At 42.6% G+C, this 25,868-nt stretch overlaps 1 protein-coding gene across 1 annotated transcript; it reads right to left on the bottom strand.

Annotated features, from left to right (window-relative positions):
* Positions 1–2,177: 2,177 nt before the first annotated feature.
* Positions 2,178–24,426, bottom strand: loxl4 (lysyl oxidase-like 4). Its single transcript, XM_076743128.1, has 15 exons — positions 24,361–24,426; positions 22,815–23,154; positions 21,628–21,929; positions 21,330–21,544; positions 14,388–14,426; positions 13,711–13,924; positions 13,435–13,612; positions 8,222–8,376; positions 7,970–8,137; positions 7,338–7,500; positions 7,002–7,245; positions 5,841–5,956; positions 5,390–5,526; positions 2,864–2,975; positions 2,178–2,770 (listed from the first exon to the last, which is right to left on the bottom strand). Exons 2-15 carry the CDS (start codon positions 23,128–23,130, stop codon positions 2,700–2,702), a joined length of 2,430 nt encoding a protein of 809 aa, XP_076599243.1. The 5' UTR covers positions 23,131–23,154; positions 24,361–24,426; the 3' UTR covers positions 2,178–2,699.
* Between the last annotated feature and the right edge of the window lie 1,442 nt (positions 24,427–25,868).

The following is a 25,868-nucleotide window of genomic DNA, read 5'->3' as shown; positions in this document are numbered from 1 at the left end:
TCAGGCCACTTTCTCATCAACAAAGATTGTGCGGAGTCATGAATTGACAGCAAGAAGGAGGCAGGAAGCAGAGTGATGAAGTTTTATTGATTCACAGTAATGATGAATGAATGGCTTCTGATTTGTTCTGTAACTGAAATTTGCTTCTGACTCAGTCAGTGTCTATCCAGTTATCCTAACTTTCCTTGAGGAAAAAACACAACCTTAAAATTTTACCTGCAAAATAAAACACGTGGGCACAGAATACTTTGTGTAATAGCACTGACAAAAAAAAAAAAAATACAGCTGCAGTTCATTTGGTGTCATCTTGTATGCGTCACAGCTAAAAGCAACCTAAATCACATCAAATGACATGTAATTTTTACTCTTTAGATGAGTTAAAAGTCCCTGAGAGCACAGCTTTCTATGAATGTGATTGTACATAAGCACCACGTAGCTCACACTCTCAGCTTTAAGGAGAAAGTAAAAGCATGACTGGCCATGGCAGACACTGTCCCAGTGCTGTGGGTACAAATACAGTAATGTGATGAGAGTGGTGAATGTGAACCAACGTAAGCTATGGAAAGATATATACTTTTAAATAACACAAAGAACAGACCATGGTAATATGTCAATAGCATCTGTACACACGTACAAAACAACAGAAAAGCACATCAGCAAACACTCATTTTAGATGTTCAGGTCTATCTTCTGACATTTGTATCTCCGACACTTGTAAAAAGCTGCAGATTCTTTCTTCGTGGAGTCAAAAATGATGAAGGCCCAGTGAGGAGGAAGATGATCTGCTATAGAAACTAATGAAGTCTGCAGTTGTCTAAATGAGTGACGTGTCCTTTCCACAATGTGTTCTGGAAACTGTCCATTAGAAAACCATCCAAACACGTTTAACCACTCAGACAGTAAGCCCAACACATCAAACACACGAGTGGGGTGAAACAGCATGATTAACACAAGTTCCATGTTGTAAAGTGAATGGAGTTGCATCATTGTTTGGTGTGGAGCTAAGAAGTTAGTTAAGAGAGAAAGATATATTTTAGCAAGCCCAGCTTTAGTGAAAATAAGGTCACTGTTTACGGTGTTGAAGCATGAATTGAGGAGTTTATTTTTTCTCCCAGACAAACATGTTGTTCTCGTTGGGGAGCTGAAAATGCCAGCCTGTGGTCTCTGTATGGCTGCCTACAAAAAGGCAGCTCTGGTAGTAAAAACCGTATGTCTGCATAAGTCTTTCTCCGAACTTCATCTCCTTCTTTCCCTCTTTCTTACTTTCTCATTCTTTCTTTCTATCGCCGTCTCCCTCACTGAATCTCTCAGAAAGTCTTTCTCTGTGTAAAGATGGAAATTCGGATTCTTTTTCCCTGATTCCAACAAGTAACAAATCCATAGTGTTTCTTTATAAAGCACATGCTATAGCCCTAACCTTAACCGTAACCTTAAGTCTAACCCAAACAGACGTAATTAAAAGGCTTTTTATATGCTCTCAAAACCCAGCCTGCCTGCCTACCACAATACTGTGGTTTTGTCATGCCGGTTCTCCCTCCCATTACAGAGGCTGGAGGAGAAAACTGTACAGTTACAGTTGTTTTAATAACTAAAATAAATCAACAATTATTCATCTGCATCATGGGAACGCTCATTTGCTCTGTAACTACTGCACGACATCACTTTTTCTCCCTGGTTATTTAGTCAGAAAAACAAAAAAAATTCAATATTGTTAAACACGAGCTAACAGTATGTGTGAAGACCATGAATAAATAAAGTTACAGCATAAATAGTACATTGTATATGAAAACTAAACACAAACCTTATATTTCACTTCCTGAAATGTAAAACATAGTAGAGCATTGTTTAGATAAACACCCTGAAAAGTCAATTTGGTAGCTAATTAAGAAATTGTGGGGCCAAAACCAGAATACTGCTGTTTAAAAGATAAAGTGCTTTGTTCCATTAAAAATCATTTGACCTTTTCTTACCTACTCTAGATGAGAAGAGAAACTTTGTCGCTCAATTTCTAAAACAATGATTTCGTTCAAACCAAAGCAATTTTAAAATACCTAATTAACTGTAAAAGAAAACAGTGTAAATTGTACAACACTGTCCACCTGAAATGTAGTGAGGTTAATATAATGACATACAGTATTGTTAAAGAGCACCAATATTGAAGTAATGTAAAAGCGCAAGTTACAAATGATTCAATAAGTAAAGAATTTGCCAATTATAGTACTTTTTGCTACATGTGAATTAAATCAGCAACAGAAATTACACAAACTCACAATATATTTTTTTTCTCAGATTTTCAGATTTTTGAGGCTGGGAATGAGATTTCCTAACAGCACCTACTTGTCCGTTGTCTTCGTGACAGATTAGTTATAGGTCTTTCATGCGTATATTTGTTTTGAATAACTAATTTAAGTTTCCAGTCGTCCACATTCACAAAATATCTTCTTAATTAGAGTAAAAAAAACACGTTGAGACATCTGGCACCTGTTCCACTCTTGTTGTCAATGGAGTCTTTGTGATGGTCGCTGCTGTGATATGATATTTTATCCACATCTGCCAAGGAGATGAACAGGTGCCATTTTTGTGTGTTCTCTGTTATTGTGGGTCCTATGGTCCCAAGGGCCTGGGGCCATCGACCTCAGCCCACCCTGAGTAGTCTCTGGGCCCCACTGGAAGGCCTTCGTACTGGGCCCTAGGAGGGGCTACACAAAGTTGTTGGTGATTTGCCTCTGGTGCTCAAACAGGTCTTCAATCTCTGCACTGTATGCATCACCTGTAAGGAAAAAAGAGGAGAAACTATCAGTGGCTGAGGAGGGGGTGGGGTTGAGATGAAGTGAGAAAGAGGAAGAGGGTTTTCTGTCCTCACCTGCATGGCATCCATACATGTAAGCTCTGTGGCCGTCGTATTTGCACCGGCATCTCATGACATTGTTCATAAAGTCAGACTCAGCCATGTCCATTGAGGGGTTGACCTCCACCTGCAAAAACACACCGTCATGCTCAACATCTGCTGACAGCAAGCCCCAATTCAATATCACAACGGCACACGTCTCTGGCCTTACGAGTTGCAGCTGTGTACTTCATCATCGCGACAAACATTCATTAGGAAACAGGGAGAATTTATCACTTTGTTGTTCTCACTTTAATCGAATACTGTATCTCCAGCTGGCCGGGTACACGGTCAAACAAGGAATAAGTCTCCTCTCTCTCCACACAGTGAGAAACCCATTTCAATAAAGAGCAGTTGGATGTAAAATTGTTAGAGGGCCTGTTATTAAACAGCGCTAGTGGCTGGTATTGTTTTTATAGTCAATCCCTTTCTCATCTATAAAAGGCTGGATGACTTTTCCATACAGTATTCCTATTTGGAAAGATAAATACACTATACCCTCCGTTCTCATGGACTTATGTGCACTTGGTAGTCTACAGCCAAGCATATGGACTGAATAAAACGCGGTAAAAACTTGCTTTTAACATTTGTTCTGCAAAGCACGAAACATACTGGTAGATTAAGGAAAGCCCATCGTAAAATACTTTATAACTTGTATGAAAACATGTCACAAAGACTCGTCTGCCCACACAAAACATGATAACTAACTGCATAAGAGGTTGTGCAACTTTACAGCTGAAGTTCGTGGAATGTGGTTGTACCACAGTGCAGCCCCCAGCTTCTGCAGAGGAGAGATGTGCTCTGCTCCTCATACCAACACACTGTAGGTATGCAATAATAAGGAGTGAATTAGCCTGAAATTGAAGTCTATTGCAATAGAGTTGTTATGCATAGGCATGTTTATATGTCTGAAATCAGTCTTATTCCGAGTGCTGCCGTACACTGTACTAATAGTCTGTCATTTGCAGAGCAGCTCTGTAACTGCTGATACAACCATTCTCTTAATCTGGTCTGGTGATAATACTGAGAAGCCATTTACTCTAATAGCTGCTCTGTAAACTGCTACACCCACTTTAAGTACATGTTACAAACAGCTACAGGGAGAAGAAGGCTAACTGCACGAAAAAAATAACTTTAAAAAAGTTAGTGAATGCACAAAAACTCCTCTCTCTTAATTTTTCTGGGTAAATTACAGCGTTGGACCAGAGTGTGTGAGGATTTTGCTGAGGGCTGGTTCAGTAGCAGAATGTGTCGCTCAGTGAGAAAGTGGCAATAAAAATAAAAACAGGGCAGGAGGAATTCCTTGGTGGCAAATTAGCCGTTCCTAATGGAAGGGGGGACTTGCTGCTGTTTGACTAAAGGGAGGCAATAGTTAATCTGGGTAATTGGTGTGTTTCATTAGCAGTGGGTGGTTCAAGGGAAGGCCTGCTGAACCTTTCTGTAAAGCCCAGGATCAGAAAAGTCGAGCATCATGTGCACTTTACCAGATAAATGAAAGAACACAGCAGAGAGAAGGAGCATTGTTGTAAAAGATGTTTGTATTTTTCCAACTCTGCAGCCTTGGTGAAAAACTAACACCCTGTTTGGCTTCTTTGTGTTCTCTATTTTCTCTCTCTTGTTCTTCTCAGTTAAATCTGGGTTTGTCCCTTTCGTGCTGGTCTCCTCATGTGACCCTGACCTTTTCACATTCCAGGTCTCCATTTCTCTCCTCCTCTATCATTCCTTCTTACCGCCTCCACATTGTCCTGCAGCAATGTACTTCTTTATAATTACACCCTGCTCAACATGCTTAAAATACATGCAGTTGGCACGTATATGTTTGTGTCATATCGATTCAGAGTAAATTAAATAAATCCACCTGCAATAGAGCAGAGAAGTGTAATTACAAACATTGTGACCTCTCAGACAACAGCAGTGCTTATCAGACAGTGAGGTGCACTGTAACCAGTCCTGCACAGCTGTGGGGTAATTGGCAGCATGAGATCTGAGAACTGCTGCATGCCACGGTGTCGTCTGAACTACAAATGCAGGGTAATGGGACATCGAGGCCTTGATGTGTTTTAGTGTGGCGGCCACAATGACTCGACTGATTGACCCTGGTCAAAGTAATAACAGACAGAGGAATGGTTGAGGTGATGACTGTGATGAGGCAGGGTGTACTGAAATAGACAGTAACCCCAACGAATCATGAGGAAGTCCACCTTAAGAGCCTGTGAACATCTCTCACATAAACACATTTTCGGCTTTAAAGGAATAGTTTAAGGTTTTGAAAATATGTTGTTTGATCTCTTGCTGAGTATGGAAGAGACTGATCGCACTTTCATACTTGTATGCTAACTATCAATCTTTAGCCAGTTAGTTTAGCCTAGCAAAAAGACTGGAAATGGGGAAACAGCTAGTCTGGCTCTGTCCAAAGGGAACAAAATCAAAGAAAAAAAAAAATTCTGAAATGTACCCAGACTGTAAAAGGGGAGACGTGAGGAAAACAAAATGACTTCTGACCTGGAAGATGTAGTCTCCTGGCCGTACATCTGTCACGTCAATCCACTGGCAGTCGATATCGTGGCGATAGGTATCCCAGCAGCCCACAGAGATGCCCTGATCACCCATGTTATAGCAGGAGAACCGCTTCTGGAGGCCTAACACAAATACATGGACCAGCAACATTATCAATCACCCCATCAAAGCTCATTTGATGCTCGGCACTCCCAGTTATTTTTCAGAGCCTTTAGCTTCCTGGATTGTGTTTGACTACATGAACACTTCTTCTTCATGAGTTATTTCATCCATGATAGAACAAGTAAATGGGGAGTGAACGAACAACAGCAGCAGTGATCTAATACATTAACCACAAAGAAAAAATAGCTACAGCTGAAATATTGATATTAATTTCCTGTCACTAATGGGAAGCACTATTTTACTGGGACTCATGAATAGTGGTGAACGGCATTACCATCGGGGCAGTACGTGTCCTCCAGACAGAAACTGGCCTTGTGTCCCTCTGCAATCCTCGTGCCGTTCAGAGTCAGCAGGTCGTAATGGGTGAACACCTCGATGCTGTGATAGTGCCTGGGACGACAGAAGGGAAAATCCAAGTGAGAGTGTGTAAGTGTGTGTGTCTGTATGTCCATGAGTGTGTGTGTTTACGCTAACTGAACACTGGCTCCCTATGGCTTGTCGCCTAATGACCTCACTGCTCGAACACGAGCGTGGGTGTCACCGTAACACCTCTCACAGAAGCTTGTTTTAGCGCCAGCTTGGTCGAGCTGTTTACTCATACCGAGTGAATGGAGGGCTTTGAAACACACACCCATAGCTCTGAAGTGTTGTTGTAACAAACTGAGGCGGACCTGACCGAGCGTGGGCTACCCTGTCCTTTGTATTACACCCGCCCTGTGGTAACTGGATTGGTTCAACCGTCATTTCCACAGACACGTGCTGCAGGGCGGCTAATGAATCAGAAGAGATGACAACACTGTTTCAGGCCACCCGTAACTCACAGGGACACATCTCACACAGCCAATACTGTGGCCTTCAAACGGCTCCTTCTTCTCTCATGACGACAGGCCTGAAAGTGCTCTCGTCATCTGGCAAGAAACTAACTTACTGAGGGGAGCAAACCGAGAGGTAGAGTGGAATGTGCTAAGAGCAGACCTGGGGACAATATTTCATCTATTTAAAGCAAATGGACAAAATGCTGCTGAGAGCTAGTGACAGACAAAGGCTCTTGTGTTTTATGCCTGTGTTGCATGCTACCTGCAGAGCCCTCGTCAAACCAAATGTTCACTGGCGCACAGATCACACTTTAGCATGTTTTCTTTCCTGCTAGCAATTGAATGCAATTAAATTAAATATAACTCAAATTACTCAACATGGAAGGAGCTATGTCATTGATGCATGTACGAGCAATTTAGCACGAGGAACAGGTGTTTGGCAGAATATTTTTGACACAATTCACCCATGTCCAGGACACTCTAAACCACAGTTTTCCCAAAAAACACATGGAATGACCGCAAGGGCAACCACAACATCCCACAAATAGCAAGTATTTAAACAGTTTTTCCATTGCATTAACCTACACACCTAAGCAATGTAACGCCTACATAGACTCTACCTGTGACACTGGTGCCACGTCCAGCTCTCTCTTGTTGCTTTGGGTCTGAAATCGGACCGACCCAGGTTCATGATGCGGGAGGAGAAGCGCAGCAGGCGTCGGTGGCCATAAGGCCAGTTCATCCTGGCAGCAGACGAGGACAGACAGTTCTCCTCATTGGCGCAGGTCAGCAGGTGGAGGGGTCGGTCTTCCAGGTAGGCTGTCTCCTGGACCAGCTGGGCATCCAGAACGAGGTCAGGTGCCGCTGAAGCAGGTCAGACGTGAGAGGTTAGGAATCACACAGATTTAGAAGCAGCAGGGGGAGATGGGTAGCTGCAAGAAGATAGCTGGACTTACTGTCTGAACAGCTGACCCCAGCGGCCTTATTTCCACCTCCTCGAGGACAATGCACGTGGTTGTTGCGGCGACACTGTTGAATCGAAAACTCTGTGCCCACACAGTGAGTTCCACTGAGAATCACATCAGCTGCATTTGGGTCACCGGACCAGTACCAGGTCTCCTGTCAAAGGGTGGGTGTGGGGGTGGGGTTACAGGACATCAGGTTTTCTATCAATGAGCAGTATCATAGCTCATTGTCCACCACAGTGAATACTGGGGTTGTGACTATGGATTGGCCTCCATGTGCTCATTTGTTTAAACATCTTTTGTTTGCTTTTTCATCAATAACTCAGACACTGCTGATGGGATTTTGACAAATCTTGGAGGAATGATGCGTCTGACTGCCGTTATCTGACATTTTCAAAATGACACTGATTGGTTGAGAGCTGGGAGAGCTACTTTATTTGTTCCATCAGGACACCATGCCCATAATTTAAGATAGTGATGATCTGAAAAGCTGCTGGGTGTATGTTGAGTCATTTTACTCAGATTACTCAGGTTAAGGGGTGGCACTACAATCAGAGATCAAAATGGCATGCTTGCTGCCACCTTGTCAGTTATGGATGTTGTGTCAGTCAGGGGATTGTTACCTGATGAGCGCTGGCAGCAAAGCCCAGGCCAAGCTGTCTGCATACCACCATGGCCTCGTTGATGCCCCAGTTCTCACTACAGACAGTGCCCCAGCGCTTACGACCCCCAACCTCCATCAACACCTCCACACGGCCTTCTGATGCCACTCTACCACCTGCAAGCCGCACCTGGGAACCCATTAGATTAAAGGGATGAAATGGGTGATTTGTTATCAGTGAAAGATGAAAGTCTTGTGAGTGTAGTTTTCATACCGTGTTCTCTATGCCAGTCTTTGGGACGTTACAGCGTACTGAGGCATCCTGGCTGTGTTTGAATGTCCATGGTTGGACTTCCTGGAAGTAGCAGTCCAGGATGGAGCGCTCTGACCCCATACACTGAACACTGTTCATATGGATAGGTCCTGTGCCTGGAGAGGGAGGAGGAGATGTGGTTCATTTAAAGACTGTGCTGATAAAAATAAAGCAGGGAAAACACAGATACCAAAAGAACATGGACATAACTATAGAGCAATATTTCTTGTGTACTGCTTGAAGCCGCCCACCATAGACACAATAAGATTAGCAGACTTTATCACGCAAAGGAGCACACACACATAAAGGCTCTTAACTTCCTTTTAAATGTTCTTTCTTGACTTTATCACCAAACCAACAATGAAAAGTTGTCATGACAAACACTCCTGCAAGCCAAGCAGAAGAACCACCAACATCTACTTTGGGGATCTGTCACACCTCATTTCCATCATTCTGTTGCTTTAGGCACAACAACAACACCACTGTGTGTAGTCCACCACCCTGGGTGAGCAAACAAGACCAAATCTGTCTCAACGAAATACAAGACTTTCACTAGTATCCATTTGTTTAGAACCAGATAATCTCTAAACAACATAGACGATGGTGGCAAAAAGCTTAAGATTTTGTGAAAGGAACAGCTGCTGCCATAATGATGGCAGCATATGAGCACACAGAGCAAACTATGGCTTCTGTGTTTTCTTAAAACAAAAGGCACAAACAACAAACTTGCCAATGAGGTTGCATTGAAATAAACACAACCAAAGCCACTAAAGCTGGGGGAAAATGAGAAAAACCAAGAGAGAAGGGCGAAAAAGAAGATGACTGAAATGGTGGCGACCAGATTGCAGCCAAACCCAATCTGTCTCTGTGTTGGTTTTAGTAGATTGTAGGCCTGCTTCCACGCTGGTCACCAAGCGTGGGTTCACACATATGAAAAAGACACATCCAAACCACTTCCTCTATCTGTATGGTAAAGGCCACAAACTAGATCCAAACTCCCACTGTTTAAGTTATCAAGACAAACACGTAGCCAACTTGAGGGATCCTCAAAACGAACAGTGACATGCTGTATTTAAATCTTAGTTTTGGTAATCCACGGAAACCCAAAATAAATTCCAAGAAACTGGCCACACACACACACACACACTTAACATGTACACATACACATACAGTGCAGGCACTCAGGGTGATTTACCCCCTTCTGTACGTATGGTGCATTACACGTATATGCACTTCACAGGCAAAATTACACTTTAAAATAACAATGTTGGTCAAGAAAGGAAATAGAAACACTGTCCCTGTAATTTGATGATGATGATAAATGTAATGATGATGGGAGTTAGAGGGTTGGCAGATGGAGTCTGAACAGAGCTTAGAGTATTTTTATCACTTTCATTCTCCCTGACATTAATTTCCAAGAACTTCAACATTAAATGTCTAAGATTGACAGCAGATACTACTACGAGAGCAACACAGAGGAGAGAATATAAATGTGGCGGCTTAAATTCAGTATTTACAAGTGTTGCCATATAATTAGAATTGGCAGATGCCACAGGTCATTTGGACAGATTAGAAAATTGACTTTAAAGGATGGAAATAGGGTTAAATTGGTTGCATTCTTGTTGAGAATAGCACAAATAGTTGGTTAGCGGTTACAAGGGAAACCCAGTTCTTTTCCTCTCTGAAATTACACTCCGTTTTAGGCACATTAATGCAGTGTGTGTAGTGTTTTTCTTTCCATGGAACGTCTCTTTCTATGCCTCGAACAAAAGCTTCTGTCATCAGAAAGATCTGCATCTTAGCCAACTGCTAAAATCATGTGCATTTCGAACAAATCTGTCTGCATGTGTGCTTTTACATGCTAGAAGTCAACCAGCACCAAAGTAATTTTTTTCTTTGTCAACAGGATGTTGAAGCTGGCTGACAATTTATATGATGACAATTCACTTATCGCAGTGGAGGTTAATGTGGCTTGTGTGTGCCTGTATATCACACTTGCAAGTGTAAGTGCATATGTGCAAGGAAGCGTTTCAACAAATCTGATGAGTGAGACCACATCCACCAGCAGATTGACCACATCCTTTATCACATTATGTTTGATCATCTGAAATAATTCAACGCTCTCATGTACAGACTGGTGACTGAAAGATCTGATAGAAACCATGAGGATTTCTTTAATGATTTTAAAGAGAAATTCACTTGAACAACTTAAACATTTGTACAAATCTACGTTTTACCACCCTTTCAGGACATCTTTCTCAGAGCCCTGTGAAAGAGTTTAATTTAGGCCTTTTCCAACGACATATAGGCCTGTGTTTATGTGGGTTCGAGCACATGGAAAATTACATGTCACGGTAAAATGTCTAACAGGCTGCATGTTATACAAAGGAAGCTGTGAGAGGACTTTGAAGTCCAGTCAACCAGCAATAGCAGCATATATGACAGACAAGGAGGGAGAGTACTGTAATGTATGTGTGCATACAGATGGGTGTGTATATGTAAGTATATGTATGTGAAGTTTATTTTAATTGTGAGAGGACAATCGCAAAGCATCGAGTCTACAGCACACTAACTGTGTGGGATTTTGCAGCAGAGCAAAGTGCAAACGGGCTGTTGAGTGAAGGTGAATCTACATCTGAAGGGTCTGGTGATTAATAAATACACTCTCAGCTCGTCACATCACTGGTCTTATTGTTCTGGAACAGCTGTGTCAATCACAGTGACACATGTTCAACAAATGGAGAGATGCCTGTTTGGGAAACTATATTGTTGAGTGGATGGTGCAGAGCAGCACAGTGTGAACACACAGGACCACCAATCTGCAGCCAGAGGCAGATGGGAGAGTTTTTTAACAATTAATTAGTACAATGATGACAGGAGGAAATAATAAAAAACAGTTTGGTGAAGCAGTTTCTGTGATTGCATCAATGCAATGCTATTTCAGTCAGAATTCTGCTGTATTTCATGTTGTAAATGGTCCCATCATAACTTAAAATGTGACACAGCAGCATTTGCTTTGTAATAGATTTCAAGAATAGAACATGAACAGCTCATTTTTTTGAAAGGCTTTGACGCACAGGTTTAATCCGATGTCTCTCACATAAATGGGTAAAATACCAGTCTGATGAGTGTGTAGAGGTGTGTGTAGTTATTCTGGAGCAGCCTGGTGTCATTTCCATGTAATTTAAGAGCTAAACACAGTGGACGCTGTGCATAATGGCACTGCACTTGGGTGTAGCACTTCTCAAGCCAATTTCTGAGCAGCAACTGATTGACAGAGTGCTTAATTAAAATTGTTGATTCACATTTTATGCATTATTGCCTTATTTCTACACATTTACACAGCCCACCTGTGTGAGAACCAGCTTTGTTCTCATCTGTGCACCGAGCGCTCTGTGCTGGGCATCAAAATACCACACTGGCGTGCAAAGGCAACTTTAAGATCAAGAAAATACCAAACTGTTGGAGTGCTGCCTGCGCTGGTTGTGCTGCCACCACAAAAATAGGGCCAAAAGTGACTAACCAAGGAGGCATGGCATAAGAAACCTGCACTTCCAGGAGTGAGACAGAAGTGTTGTGACATAGAAGTACAGGGTAAGCCTGTCATTTGTCAAATCAAACAGAGCCACATCTTAATATTTCTGAGAATGATTTTTTTACACACACACACACACACACACACACACACACACACACACGACCATACAATAGCAAGCAATAACCTCCAAAAACCTCTAAAAACTGTAGTTCCTCAAATGGCTCCGGTTGGCTCCGTGTTCATGGCTGTCTCGGGGGAGGGGTAGAATTTTTATATAACTCACTTGTTTAAATCATATTAAAGCGTTCTAAGGTTGTGCACAATTATGGGCATGGCCGCTTTGAGTGACAGTTAGCCGCTAGGTTTCAACAACCAGGCTTCATTCGGCCAGCCTCAGCTCCACTTCTTTGTCCATTTTTTAGATTAGCCAGGAGTTTGGAGGAGTCAGACACTGCCTAGATGGTGACAGCTGGAGCCACTGTCCCTGAACTTCACAATGGCTCCTCAGGAATCTGTAGGTGACGTCTCAGAGACTATGTCTGTCTTAGACAGTCTACGCACAGTACACGCTAGCACTTGCACGCTTGAACATACACAAATGTAGCTTTGTGGCTAGATCAGGGAAAACCTATTTTAGGTTGAAAATTGAAAGCTTTTTTTTTGGCTTTTTTTGTCCCCTACAATTAAACACCTCTGCATCAGACTGCTGGAACCAAGATGAAACTGAACACTGACCCAACGGCTAAAGGTGCTGATTGAAACCAGACAAGATGGGGTGTGAGGCCTGGTGCAAAATAAATCTCTTTAGTGGAGCCAACTAAACCAGATTTGAGTTCTGCTGGACTCATCAAAAGAAAGGTAGCGTGAATGACATCATATGCAGAAAAATCAATTTATGAGGTTGAAAAGTAAGGGACTAATCCAACACATACAAAAATATCCTTTGTATGATCAGCTAAACCAGCAGACTGTCATCCCACATTTCATCTCGATCAGCATGATTACAGACTACACCCTAGCCTGAGGCATAGGGAGGCCGTTCTCACATCTCGTAAGGGTGGAGACACCACTGGCGCAGCTGGAGACTGACTGAATCTGTGCATCACCAAAGCTGGAAATTTAAAATCGAAGAAAAAACGACCACAGCACTCAGTGAATGAATGAAAAGCTTGCGCGAAGCTAGCAAGATTATGTCTGTGGATTTAGTTACCAAATGCCGATGTTAACCACCATAGCTTATAGTATTACACTTTGTGTGAGAGTGTGTGTGTATGCACATTTGCATGGTGTTTGGGCAGCTGGTAGGCCTGGCGGAGTACTCATGTAATCACAGCTGGAGATACTGCAATCAACACATTTGCAGCTTCACAAGGTAACATACACAGACAGACAAACACACAAGCCCATACATTATCTGATCAGGCAGGGCAGACGGGTGCGGCCTCTAAGATAAGCAAAAGATAAGCAAAATGCAGCAAAAGTCTTCCTGTCTTCTCTAGAATACCATGACGTATGATAAACACTTTCAAACCAAATTGCAGACTCAAAACAGCAAGATTAAATGTCGAGTTTTCCAGAATTTCCAGCCTCAGCTTTGTGAAAGCCTTTGCTCTGAGCAACAGCACTTCTTTCTCACCTTGACCCATAAAGGCTCCTTGCAGGGCATCCTTGGCAGTACCGAAGCCCAGTTCTCTGCACACCACGCTGGCTGCAGTTCTGTCCCACATGTGGTCCACGATGGTCCCCCATTTTCCCTCTCTGAGCACCTCCACGCGACCCTCACCCAGCCTGGGGCCGGCCTTCAGACGCACAGGCTGTACAGGGCAGCAAAGGGAATATACCTCAGCTTACATGCATTTCATAAACACACTGTATGAATGTGTTGGTGTAGCCCTAACTTTAGAAATTTTACCACAACTGGATACGGGGCCTGAGGTCTTCCTGAGGAGATGCGAGCGAACTGAGGTCCTGGTACACACTTGACTACTGCATGTCTCCCGTTCTTACAAGGGGTGGGACTACGGGGGATTGACAGCTGAGCCAGGCACTCTGACAGTGTGTTCTCAGTGCCCCGACAGTGAACTTTTTCTACCCAGAATCCCTTCTTCCTTGACATGAGGCTCAATCTAGAAAGAAGAAAAAGCTTTTGGTAATACATTCTTAAACTAAGTTAGCGACAATCAAAATTGAAGAAAAAACATACATAGATATTGTTTATTAAGAGTTCAACACTCAAAAAACTCTAATCTGCCTCCTCAGGACTGTGTGGGTTTGGTTTGATCACACTTGACTGACCGTGCTGGCAACATAAGCAAACAACCCCCCCAACTTTCATCAGACTTTGATTTAAATGTTGCTAAACTCTGATTGGTGCACAGAAATTTGTGAGCTCTGCCCACTTAAAGCCAGAAAAGAAAAGACAAGAACTCTAAATCTCTCATGTGAAAACTTTGACAGAAAGTCGTGTCTTCACACTGGACCCCATCACTCAAAAAGAAGCTCAGTTCAACTCGTTAGGTCTGCCAGTATCTCACAGGTTTACAAAACAAGAAAATATGCCATTATGAGGAATAATTGTATTTATCTTACCTTGTTGAAGGATCTGCAACCTTCGTATCCCATATTTTCCTTAAAAAAAAAACAAAGAGCAGAGACGGATGTTAGCTCTACAAGATCCGTTTATTTGTTGAGGTTACCGACACACACATATCACCCTGTGAGGTGACCTGGGTGACCAGCTTCTCATGCAAAGAGGTAGAGGCTGGAGGATATGCTGTAACATCTGCTGTTTGTTTTATATGTAACCTTGCCACACAGGAGGGATTTATGCCACAAACACATACAAAAAGGTTGTCTTACAGCTGAGACGCTGACTTTATCAAAAAAGAAGAAAAAAAGAATCATAAAGCTCCAAATAGAACTTTTGTTTATAAAACCAGAGTGACTTGTGCATGCGGCTTTGCGGTCAGTGTAAAGTTAGGCATATTGATGGTGATGACTGGTACAGTTTAAAGAAGAACGCACTGTTCTTGTTCTCTTTCACTAACTTCACTTTCCATCTCTCTTTCTTGCTTTATAGGTTCAGTAGCATATATTTCCATCTGGACTGTGGGCTACTTGTTTATGTGTAGAGTCGCCAGTGTATCATGTTGGTGAAGTACTTCCTGTCACCAACATAAGAATAAATGTTCAACAGGAATGTGCCGCTGGGTCATTTTATCCAAATTACCCATATTTATATTAAACAAAATGTACTTGTCTTTATTTGTTCCAATGTAAATAACTACAGGATGTAGAACTATAAAAGGGTTTAAAAAAAAGCAATATATTTTGAACCATGTTGTTAACCTCCCAAGCCACATGCCAGCCAAAAAAATCACGACATTCAACATCAATGATGTTCAACATTTCTGGGAAAACAGGGTTTGACCAAGCACGATATACAAACAAAAACTCTGGCACTATGCTGCGCTGCACGTCCGAGAAATGCCAGAACCAAATAAAGATTTATGCAGCAAGTAGGCTGGCTTACTCGGGCAAGCGGTGGAGAGGAAAGCCTTCTGTTCTCTTGGCAGACACGCAAAGCAGACATGCCACACAGACCATGTCAGGACATCCTCAAACCACTGCAAAGTGCATGCACCATCACCGACATTCACATCAATTACACCAAAACACTCAGAGATACACACGCTACAGCCTGACTGACAACGGTTTGACAAAAAAAGTTGTGGATACTACAAGCACTGCTGGAGTTGTGCCCTCCTCAGACTTTTCTCCATGCATTCATCCATGGAAATAGGGCGCGTTGTGCCAGAAATGCCTACTCCTGCCTACTTTAAAGAGCTCAATATCAGCCATACATCAGCCTATTGGTACATTAAATCACAGATATTCTGGTGGTGCCAAAAATACATCATCATGGTTAATGGACAAAAAAGAAAGTCCTGTTCCTAATGCATTACGTAATTTAGAGACATAACATAGCGCATTTATCCAAAGCTACAGTTTTACCTCTCATTCACCTACTTAAACCCTGATGGCAGCCCTGATGCAAGGCAACCTGACCTTAAGTAGCAACTTGGGGTTCAGTGTCCTGCACTTCAACATGTGGATCATCCACCAAATGTCCAGAATATGTAGCCCTTGCTGTTTATCAGGCTCTAAAATGTGCACTCTGACAACTGGCATTTCTTAAAATGAGCTGGTGGGGTGCCCTTATATTACATTAATTGAACCAAAACATCTTGCAAAGCCCACACACAAACACGTTTTCAAGTTTAATCTATGTGAAGCTGTACATGTGCAGCATGGCAGCTCACGTGCGGGGGACTTGAAGGGTTTTTATTTTTGTGGCGGCTGACACATTGGGGGAAAAAAGTCATTAGAAAATACTTGATTTCAGCAGCATTCCCCTTTAAAGAAACAAATCTGTCTCAGGGTATTTATATGAAAGCACACGCGAGTCAATATTTGAATTTCTGACATGAACCTTTGCAAAACAAACTGAGGATGTTGGAATGAACAGGATCATTGTCATTGACATGATGTTATGTAGATGGCTGTGTGAAGTCATGGACTGCTGACTGAACATTTTCCAAAATCACATAACAACTTGTTTTCTGATGTCGTAAGACGTAAATGAGCCAGAAGAGACCTCTCATCAAAAACATTAGCATTTGGTAAGGAAAACAGGTACACTTCCAGCAAATTTAGCAAATAGAAGCATTTTGCTAATTGCAGATGCTATTTTTAAATAGCACTCTTCAAATGGACTTAATGTCATTTCTCAGGCCCATTTGAAGGATAAATTGAGCTCTGAGGGGCTCAGTGAAGTTCTTAAACTCTGAACATCTGTAAATTAAATCTCAGTAGCTTAAACAGTCTTCCAAAGCTATATCAAACATTTGACTTGATGCAAAAAAAAATCCCATAATTTTACAACACGTGCATGCCTCTAAATAAAGCTGCATGCGATGTCACGAGACCTGCTGTAAATTGCGACACACTGTATAGAATTTAACACTTATTCTTTACAGTGTCTTGAATTACACTTGTAAAATATCTTAAATGTGTCTACCATGTGGCTCTGCAGGAACATATCATCAGGGATAGACAGCGAGGAGCATACACACACACACACATTTTCCCATGAGGCAAACATGTCTGTGACTGTGACCTCACCACAGACCAATCAGCTAACCATTTTCCCTCTTCAGAAACCAACAGGACTACTACACAGGCTATAAATGATCCCTTCAGGTCTTTCATTTGACTGAATTACGGCACTGTTTGTTAATGAAACTTCATTCAAGGGAAAAAGAAGGCATAAACTGGCACTCTTCTAATATATAAAATCAAACAGGTAACATTTAGGTCTTTATCTTAGTTATGAAGGATATAACTATAACCATATATAAAAGTTTGTTTTCCACCTCCTGAGCATTCATCACCCTCAGTCAAACAGTGTATCCAGCACATGTTGTGGAGCCGACAGAACACAGGCTAATGATAGGGAGTCCCACCCACCTGTTAAAAGACAAGCATTACACCACTGTTTGGGTTGCATCACCCTTACACTGCTCACTGGCTTAATTTCCAAATATATCACTATATCTTTTGTTCATTTAAAAAATCATGAGAAATGTCTCTTAAATTTAATAATCAGGAAATGCTGACCCTTCCATATCCTTCAACAGGGGAACTGAGAATGCTAAAATATATCACCATTAAACTTTGGTTTACAAGATGCTTATTCTGTGGCATTATTAGGTCTGTTAGGTGGCATCAGGACACCTGAAAATATTTTCTTCAGGACAAGAATTTACTGTAAGAGTGGACCTCATGATCAGCTAAAAAAAAATGAAAAAGAATGCATCACATTGTAATTGAGATGATTTCATTTTGTCCTACATCAAGTATCTATGAAAAGGATCTTGCATGTCAAATAGTTGCAAGATATTTCCATACTGTCCAGAGAGAGCTGATAGAAATCACTATGCTCAGTTCAACTCTGAACTCAGTGCTCAGTTCTGAAAGCTGGCCTCCACAGTCTGTTCCGGGCCACAAAAATAGCCACTGGCATGCATACAGAAATTAAAAGATGGAAAAATAAATTATAGAGAAGGTCATTGAGGAAGATCACATAGACATCAGACAGGAAAACCAGACTCGGTCACACAAAATGTCACCCAAAAGCCGGAAAATGATACCCTCAACGTAAAAGAATTTCGTCTGAAACGTAATTAAACATAAAATGCCGGTTAAGTCCCCAAATCACTACGGTGACAGCGGAAGACAGACAGCTGCTGACACAGCGGGCCGCACTGCAAACTGCAGCTGTAATTGAACATATTTCACACGAGCAAGCGAAAATCTGGCTCGTCTGACTGCTGCTCTTGTTCGTTCATCTCCTCTTTCTCTTGTTACTCTCTTCCTCCTCCATCGCCAACTCTGTCTTACTCCCTCTCTCTCTCACACACACAGCTATAATTGGGGGTGTTTTTTCACTCTCAGCAGAAACCCCGGAGAGCCTTGGTCCTGACCAACCTGTAATTACAGCATCTTCAGAGTCTCGTCCAAGAGACACAAGGAGCCGAGAGACATGGCATGGTCCGGGATTTCTAAGAATGGACTGAGAGACATGGAGCAAGGTGGAGAAACGGGGGGGGGTGTGTCACCGGCTAAATTTGGCAAAACCATACAATACAATCCTAAGCTTTCCTGGCAACCATTGGAGTGAACGATGTTATATGAACACTGAACATCATATTGTCTCAAACACAATTGTTTCTCCGTGACTCTACTCACATTTTGTAATTATAATTACAGTGGCAGTTTCAGTCAGAGTGCAATCCTTACAATTACCCCTAAGTCAAGGCTGAAATAGCATTACCTGCATTTCCAGTACTCTTCTGTTTATAACTGCCGGTTATATATAAACATCCCAATACAATAACAAAGACAGGGTTTCATCCTGATTTTAGAAACCAAATACTGTAAAAGAACTCGAGTGTATCACTGGCAGCTAAGACGCATGTGTGCACCTACAACCACTTTGAAGTCAAAAACACATGTTGGGAGAGAACAAATATCCATCTGTGGAGATAGAAAACAGGTACAGATTTGGAAACAAACACATCATGGTGGTTCAGACCAGCACAGCTGCTGGGGCTGCAGCAAAACACCAAGTCATAGAGAGGACAGCAATCCGGGATGAAGTCAGGACCGCTTCCATGCCAGAGCCGTATAATTTACACACACAATAAAAAAAATCAACACAATAGCATACGCTCGCCCAAACTTTTCACTGTAAATTTATAAGCAGATACGCTGGATAAACATACTATATATATGCTATTGTTAAAGTTCCCTTTCCTTGACCTTAGAGGGAGATTTAAAAAGAACATCCTGAAACAGCCAGTGAGCATATTCCCTGCAGGCTTCACTCCAAGCCCTTCAAGCTACAGCAGCCCTGTCCTCCTCTGTCACATCCCTCTTCTTGGTGAGCCGCCAGATCTCTTCTGTTGCATTCATACAAATCTACCCATCTAATTCCTCACTCAACGACTGCTTGTACTTCTCATCTCCCGATCTTTGCATTAAGTGGCGAAGCTGTGCTGCAACAGAAAATCGAAAAGAAGCATGAGAAGCATCACACCTGCAATGCGGGGAAGCCACGTTCTAATAAATGATCCTGTACAGATGGTGTACAGAGTCAGGCCAGGCTGTTCAATGACACCTCATTCTTTTATTACTGAAGATATGAGGGCTGATGATGCCCTCCTCCGACAATAGAATCCGGTTATAGCGTCACTGTGTTCCCAATAACACAGAGTTCAGTGGAGATAGCTTAATTCAAGTGCAATGCAGAAATGCTTTCAGTGAGTCATTGTCAGTGGGGGCAGTTTGTAAAGACAATTAAGTTTGAAAAGTCTATAAAACAAATAAGTTTGCCCTCAACAGTTTCAGCCTTTCGGTAGCATGAAGAATCTAGCACCTACAGTTCAAAGCAGATGTTGCGGTCTGTCGCCAGTTGAGTCAGAATAACCGCGGCCAAGAGAGGGAACGAATAGCTAAACTGTGAATCACCTAGAGCCGACAGCTCTCCAGCAGTGAGATCCAACTGGGTCCCTGTTCCACGAAGGACAGCGAATGGTCAGACACTATTCATTCTTATAATAGCAATAGAGCAATTCTCTGCTAATGTGTGGTCCTCCTGTGGTTTAAGAGCAGAGCCTTCCCAAAAACCACTGTCAGTGCTTTTTTTTTTTTTTTTTTTCAGTGGCAGAAGTGCTGTAGATCTGTGTCAAAGGGGCAAAATGAGACACCTAAATATAATGCGTTTCAGCACATGTCTGAAGGGAACAGTGTCTGCATGAGGGTATACATGCGTACATGCGGGGACTGCATATCAAACTTCAACACTTGCGAAAAGGAACAAATCAACATTTGATGAAATCTGCTTCCTGCTTTGTTATCGAGAGTTAAACGAAAAGATTGATACCACTCTCATGTCTGTGAATTGAGTATGTAGCTGGAACCAGTTTCCAGCTATACATTGACCATACAGTTATCAGAACAGTACGTATTTTCTCATTTAACATTTGGCAAGAAAGCAAATTAGTACATATCGCATATTGTGAAACTATTCCTTTAAGCAGACTTTGAGTATCAAAATGTGCCAAAAGCACCAAAACCAGGTATTGGATACTTGCTCATTCTTGTTTATTTGTCCTCAAATTTAGCCTGATTTTAGAGTTTGCTTTATCTCAGAAACTTTCGTTTTGATTACTTTGCCTTCAGACAAAATTAAAGACTGATGAATTTGCACGATTGTATGTTCTGTGATGTCATGCAAGTGAACACAGGCAGCATGTCACTATTGGAGTGGTGGAGCGGGATGTGAAAATGAAGAGATGCATGGCTGACTCAAGCCTGCAGAGGCTGCCCTGCCAATAAGACGAGTGGCTTCACAAAGACACTCATCCCATTCTCCAACAGCTACCTCTGTCTCACACATGGCATCGATGGGAGAGTTAAAGCACAATCAGCAGTGATATTACACCTCGGCATGGGAATCTAAAAGTTAAAGTGAGGCTGTTTGTCTGAGAGCTGCAAGCTGAAGATAGCATCAGAGAGAGAGTGAGAGAGAGGTAATGAGGTGAGCAGAGGTGATTTGCCTAGAGAGGGGTGTAGAGAAAGGGCAGTAGAGAGGGGACAGGGATCCCTTTATCATCATCCTGAGTCTGAGGAAGGGAGGGGGAATAAAGGGGACATGGGGAAGAAGTGGCTGGGGGAGGAAGATAAGCCCAAAAAAAGTCCTTTACTCAAAGTGGCTCTAAATGGGATGCCACTGTTGTTTTTCATTCTCCAGGATGTGTTTTTATTCACTTAACAATGGGATGAATGACATGACGTGTTGCCCTTTCGAACTCCACTCGACAACCCTGTGTTTTGTAATTTTTTTTTTGTTCATAAAGGTGAATTGTGTTGCTCTCAGTGCAGCTAGCACAGAAAATTCATACTCACTTGTATGTTCTGACATTGTGCTTTGTAGCCTCTGGAAAGCCAAGCATCCCACACACAACCCGGCTGCTGTTGAGACTCCAACCCAGGTCACAAACCTGCCTCCATCGCCCAGCATGCTTCACTTCCACCACACCCTCTGTGATCAGGCTCTTCCTCTTGGTAGCCATGAGGATGGGACGAAGACGGACCTCTTGGATTTGCACCTTACTGTGACCCTTGGGGAAGATGTGCATCACATCCACTGTTATACGTCTTTCTAAGAAAAACATAGAAATGTATGAGAAGTAAACTGCTGTACCTGGTAGTGATGGTGTCTTTGGAACCTTGGGATCTCATGTGGGTGTCCGTTTCCGTAATAGCCATATCCTGGATGCCCACGGGAAGCCACCTGGCCCTGCCACTGAGGTGCGGGGCTGCCATTGGGCCTGGCGGCGGTGGTGTAACCTCTGCTGACTGTCTGATCCAGCCTGCGCTCAGTGGTGCAGACCACCCCCAAGTCTTCAGAGTGTTTACAGTCATTCACCCCCCAACCGTTGTGTTTGCAGTCCTTCAAGGACTTCTCTGAGCCGTCACACTGTACATTATCCATCCATATTGGACCTTGTGGAAGGATGAACAATTCATTACTTTATTCATTGTGATTTTCATTGATTGTTCAATAGACAGACTGGGCAGTGCATCTACACAAAGGCCTGAATCAGGTCCTAAACACCTAACACTTGACTTTTACTGGCGTGCTGATTTAAGGTTGCACCTTAGCGGCATGTAGATACACAGTACTTTACAAGGCAGGGTGCTGTAGATCCTGCTCCCTGAATCCACTCAACCTTCTCTTTAATTTGGATTTAAAAGCAGCAGTAAAGAACGTACATAAACCACAGCAAGTGTTGCACAAGTCTGGCAAGCGAATGCTGTCATTATTCTGAAACAAATGCTGTTTTTTGGCCATATATTTGCTCTACCGGCTTGCCAGGAGACCTTAACAAGATGTAGACTCCAGTCCCACAACAAGTTATCTTTGTCACTTTATGATGTTAGTTATTTTGGATGTCTTAATCAGTTGACGTTTTGTAAGGCCATACACATAGTTTGTTGTGGGGCAAGCACATGATAGAATGGAAGTTTCTGAAGGAGACAGGTTGGATAAACTGATCCAATATGGCTACCTGCTACTTGAGTATAAGACATCTTAAATAATAATAATAAATAATAAATGACTGTTAATCTAATGGGCCTTTTCACAGCACAGCTGGAAAACCTCAGGTGTAATTAACACAATTAATAATGGCTCTGGTCCAATTAAGTATTTTTAATCACACCTGTGGCTGTCCTGCTTTGACATGACAACATGTCAAGATAATGTCACACACATGAAGTCAGATTGGCTTAAACCTGCAAGGAAGTGGTGACATTTCACCTTTGTTCAGTAAAAATCGGACCACCAAAAGTCTCTCCCTTGTAATTTGGTAGAGGAAGTGCTCTCACCCGCTCCCTCTCCATACTTTGCGCTGTGTGCCCACGTTACACCGCCCTGGTAGCCCAGCTCTCGACACACCACGTTGGCCAATTTGATGTCCACTTGATCGTCGCAGACGGTCCCCCAGGTGTTGTTGTGCAGCACCTCCACGCGCCCTTCGTTCGGTTCTCGCGCGTAGTTGCCGGCCAAACGCACCTTTGCGGCTGGTGCGCGAGCCGCCCTGCGCTGGGAGGTCGTGGTCCGTCGCGGTTCAGCGCGAGCGGGACAGCAGAGGGTCAGCAGCAGGAAGAAGAGGAGGAAGCTCAAGCAGAAGGTGCCGGCCATCGTGACTGAGAGGAGGGGGTCCGTCTGCAGACAAAGGTCGAAACACTGTATGAGACAGCTCGTTCTTCATCCTAAATTTGACCATGTTGTACGTAATTTTATTCACTTCTGTTAAATTGACCAGTGGAGTCATTTAACTGGCTTGTCAATTAAGCAGGCACTTTAGAACTTGGGGCTAATTTTCTCTTGATGAGAAACATCTATAATCACTTTTAGATACATCCTGTGACTTAAACTACTGTGCATTAAGATTGAGTAATTCCCTTTAACACCAGTCAATCAAACAGCCAGCCAGGAGGGAGCACAGGGGCCTGAATATTAAACGGCCCAACGGTGACATCCTCTGGACAAAATAGTCCAGGAGGCAGAATTCAGCCACTGGTATGCACTTCAGTGTTATCAAGAGTGGTGTAAATGAGACAGTTGCCATTGCAGTGGTAGCTTATCCGCTCACAATCAGGGAGATAAAAGTTGTTTCATAGTCCCACATTTGATTTTAATCACTTCTTGCAGCCATGCAATGGAAGCCTAAACACATAAAATGAATGCTTTTCACTCATGTCAAACATAGGCATATAATTAGAGCTACACCGGCGCACTTTTGTGTTGCAATTGACGTGAATTACCATTCCCCAAGGCTAAGCAGACAGAAGCAGGAGGCAGGTTTTAACTGGAGGTTAACAAGGGATACAGGCAAACAAGAACGCAGTGGTGGAGGCAGACGCTGCAACATTAAATCACTGCAGGCCACAGGACAACACTGAGCATAAAATACACAAAATCTGTTTGTCTACAGTGATGATAAAATTACAAAGCAACAAACCAGCAACAAGCACAGAGACGGGCCTCAGTAAATCATAGTGAGTAAATGTAGCTTGTATTGCGTAATGCCTTATGTACTTATACTCTGTATGTTTTCTGTCTGCTTAATACAGTGTAACAAGAAAATGTCAAACAAGTATTTCCTCTAAATGTGTCAACTTTGGCAAAATTCTAACATTATAGCTAACAGCTTTTTTTTCCTTTTTTTTCTTTTCTTTTATTAATCTGGTTAAAGAATCCAGAGAGGAGAAAAGCATCTCAGTTCTTAAAACACCTGTTACACTCACGCACCCAGATGTACCAAAAAAAAATAAAGAAATAAATAAGAATAACTGAGAAGCAAGCAAGTGAAAATAAAATAGTCTTTAAGAAGAAAAGTGTAAAGGGAGAAGGTGAAAGTTCACTCACCTGGCAGGCAGCAAATGTTTGCAGTGGTGGACGTCACTGGCAAGGGGAGAATGACTGAGTGAAGGAGTGTGTCTACTAAAAGCTCTCCTTAGTCAATCCTCCCTTCATCCCTCCTTCTCCCTATATCCCTGCCTCCCTCCCTCCCTCCCTCCCTCCCTCTTTCCTCCTGTTCTCTCTTTCTCTCATATAGAGGCTTTGAATCCACTCAAATGCTAAAATGTAAAGCTGGTTTATTAGATTGCAACCTAACTGTCATGATAAAGTTCTTATCAGATCTAAAAATATCAGAGTGGTGGGTTCCCTCCGCTGATGGAGGATTTGTCATTTTAAGTTCTTTTCTTTGCTGACGTTTGTACAATAGTGGAGGAATACTTTTATGCATTGCCGAATGAGCTCTGAGACGCAACATGGGGCAGCCAGTCCTCGCAGATAAATGAATCTGACGGTGAATGTTTGAGAAATTTGTCTCCAGCGAACACAAAACTCATCAGTTTCAGGACGGGATGTTTAATACCTTAGCAGAAATGGACGTCATACATTATAAAACCCATTTTGGTGATTAAATCAAGTGCTTCTCTCTGATTTGGCCTCTTTACACCTCTCTTCTCTGATAGGCTGAGCAACTCGGAGCGTTACGAAACCTTAAGAGCGAACGTGTGTAAATGTAACCAACAGGAAGGACTCAGAATAGTTTCAAACACCAAGTTCCAAGTGTCTCAAAGAAGCTCCCTATACCACAGGGTAGATATTTCCTTGTTGAGATGGCCGCAAACCACCAACTCTAAAATAGGCCCAGCCTCACCGTAGCCATGGTGAACGTGACTGATGAGAATATGCCATACTGCCCAGGAGTGCGTTACTGTAGTCTAACCTGTCATCATGGTACAGAAAGCATGAACATTTAACTAAGCAGTGCGGAGCCCGATAAAAAAAAAATGAGGAAAAACTCCTCCTCCTACGTCTCTCCTGCCGGGGTCACTTCAGTGCTCTGTCCTGATCCCACTTAGGTTTCCACTAGATGTCTACTCAGGCCTTTCTACATGTTTAAAACTTGTTTATTTATTTTTTGAGCCATTTCGGGAGGATTCGGGATGTATTTAGCATTTAGCGGGACATTTTTGGCCTTGGGGTGTTGTGTTGATAAACTGTATTTCAGTGTTCATGTAAACCTCAGTGGGCACCTTTTTTCAGGCAGCGAGGTTTATTCATAGACATGAAAAATTACAATCATGACTGGGGAGGTAGGAACTGAAACATCAACCACGACCGTAAAAACACTCACGCGTGGAGCCGAGTTCTAACAGGGTGAAGGAAAAAAAAAAATAAAAAAAAAAATCATATGCTACATATGTGTGTATTTGTGTGCACACATGTAAACTTTGAAGCTGTAATTGAGATGTTTGTGTGTGCAAGTGATGGTGCGACTGGGTGGCAGGATGGTGGTCCCTCCCTGACTGGTAAACCCGAACAGGAAGAGCAGACCCCCTATTACCGGGGCCAAATCAGAG

The sequence above is a fragment of the Chaetodon auriga genome, chromosome 11 (assembly GCF_051107435.1).
Source record: "Chaetodon auriga isolate fChaAug3 chromosome 11, fChaAug3.hap1, whole genome shotgun sequence".
Classification (NCBI taxonomy): domain Eukaryota; kingdom Metazoa; phylum Chordata; class Actinopteri; order Chaetodontiformes; family Chaetodontidae; genus Chaetodon; species Chaetodon auriga.
This window is presented reverse-complemented; position numbering and strand designations above follow the sequence as displayed.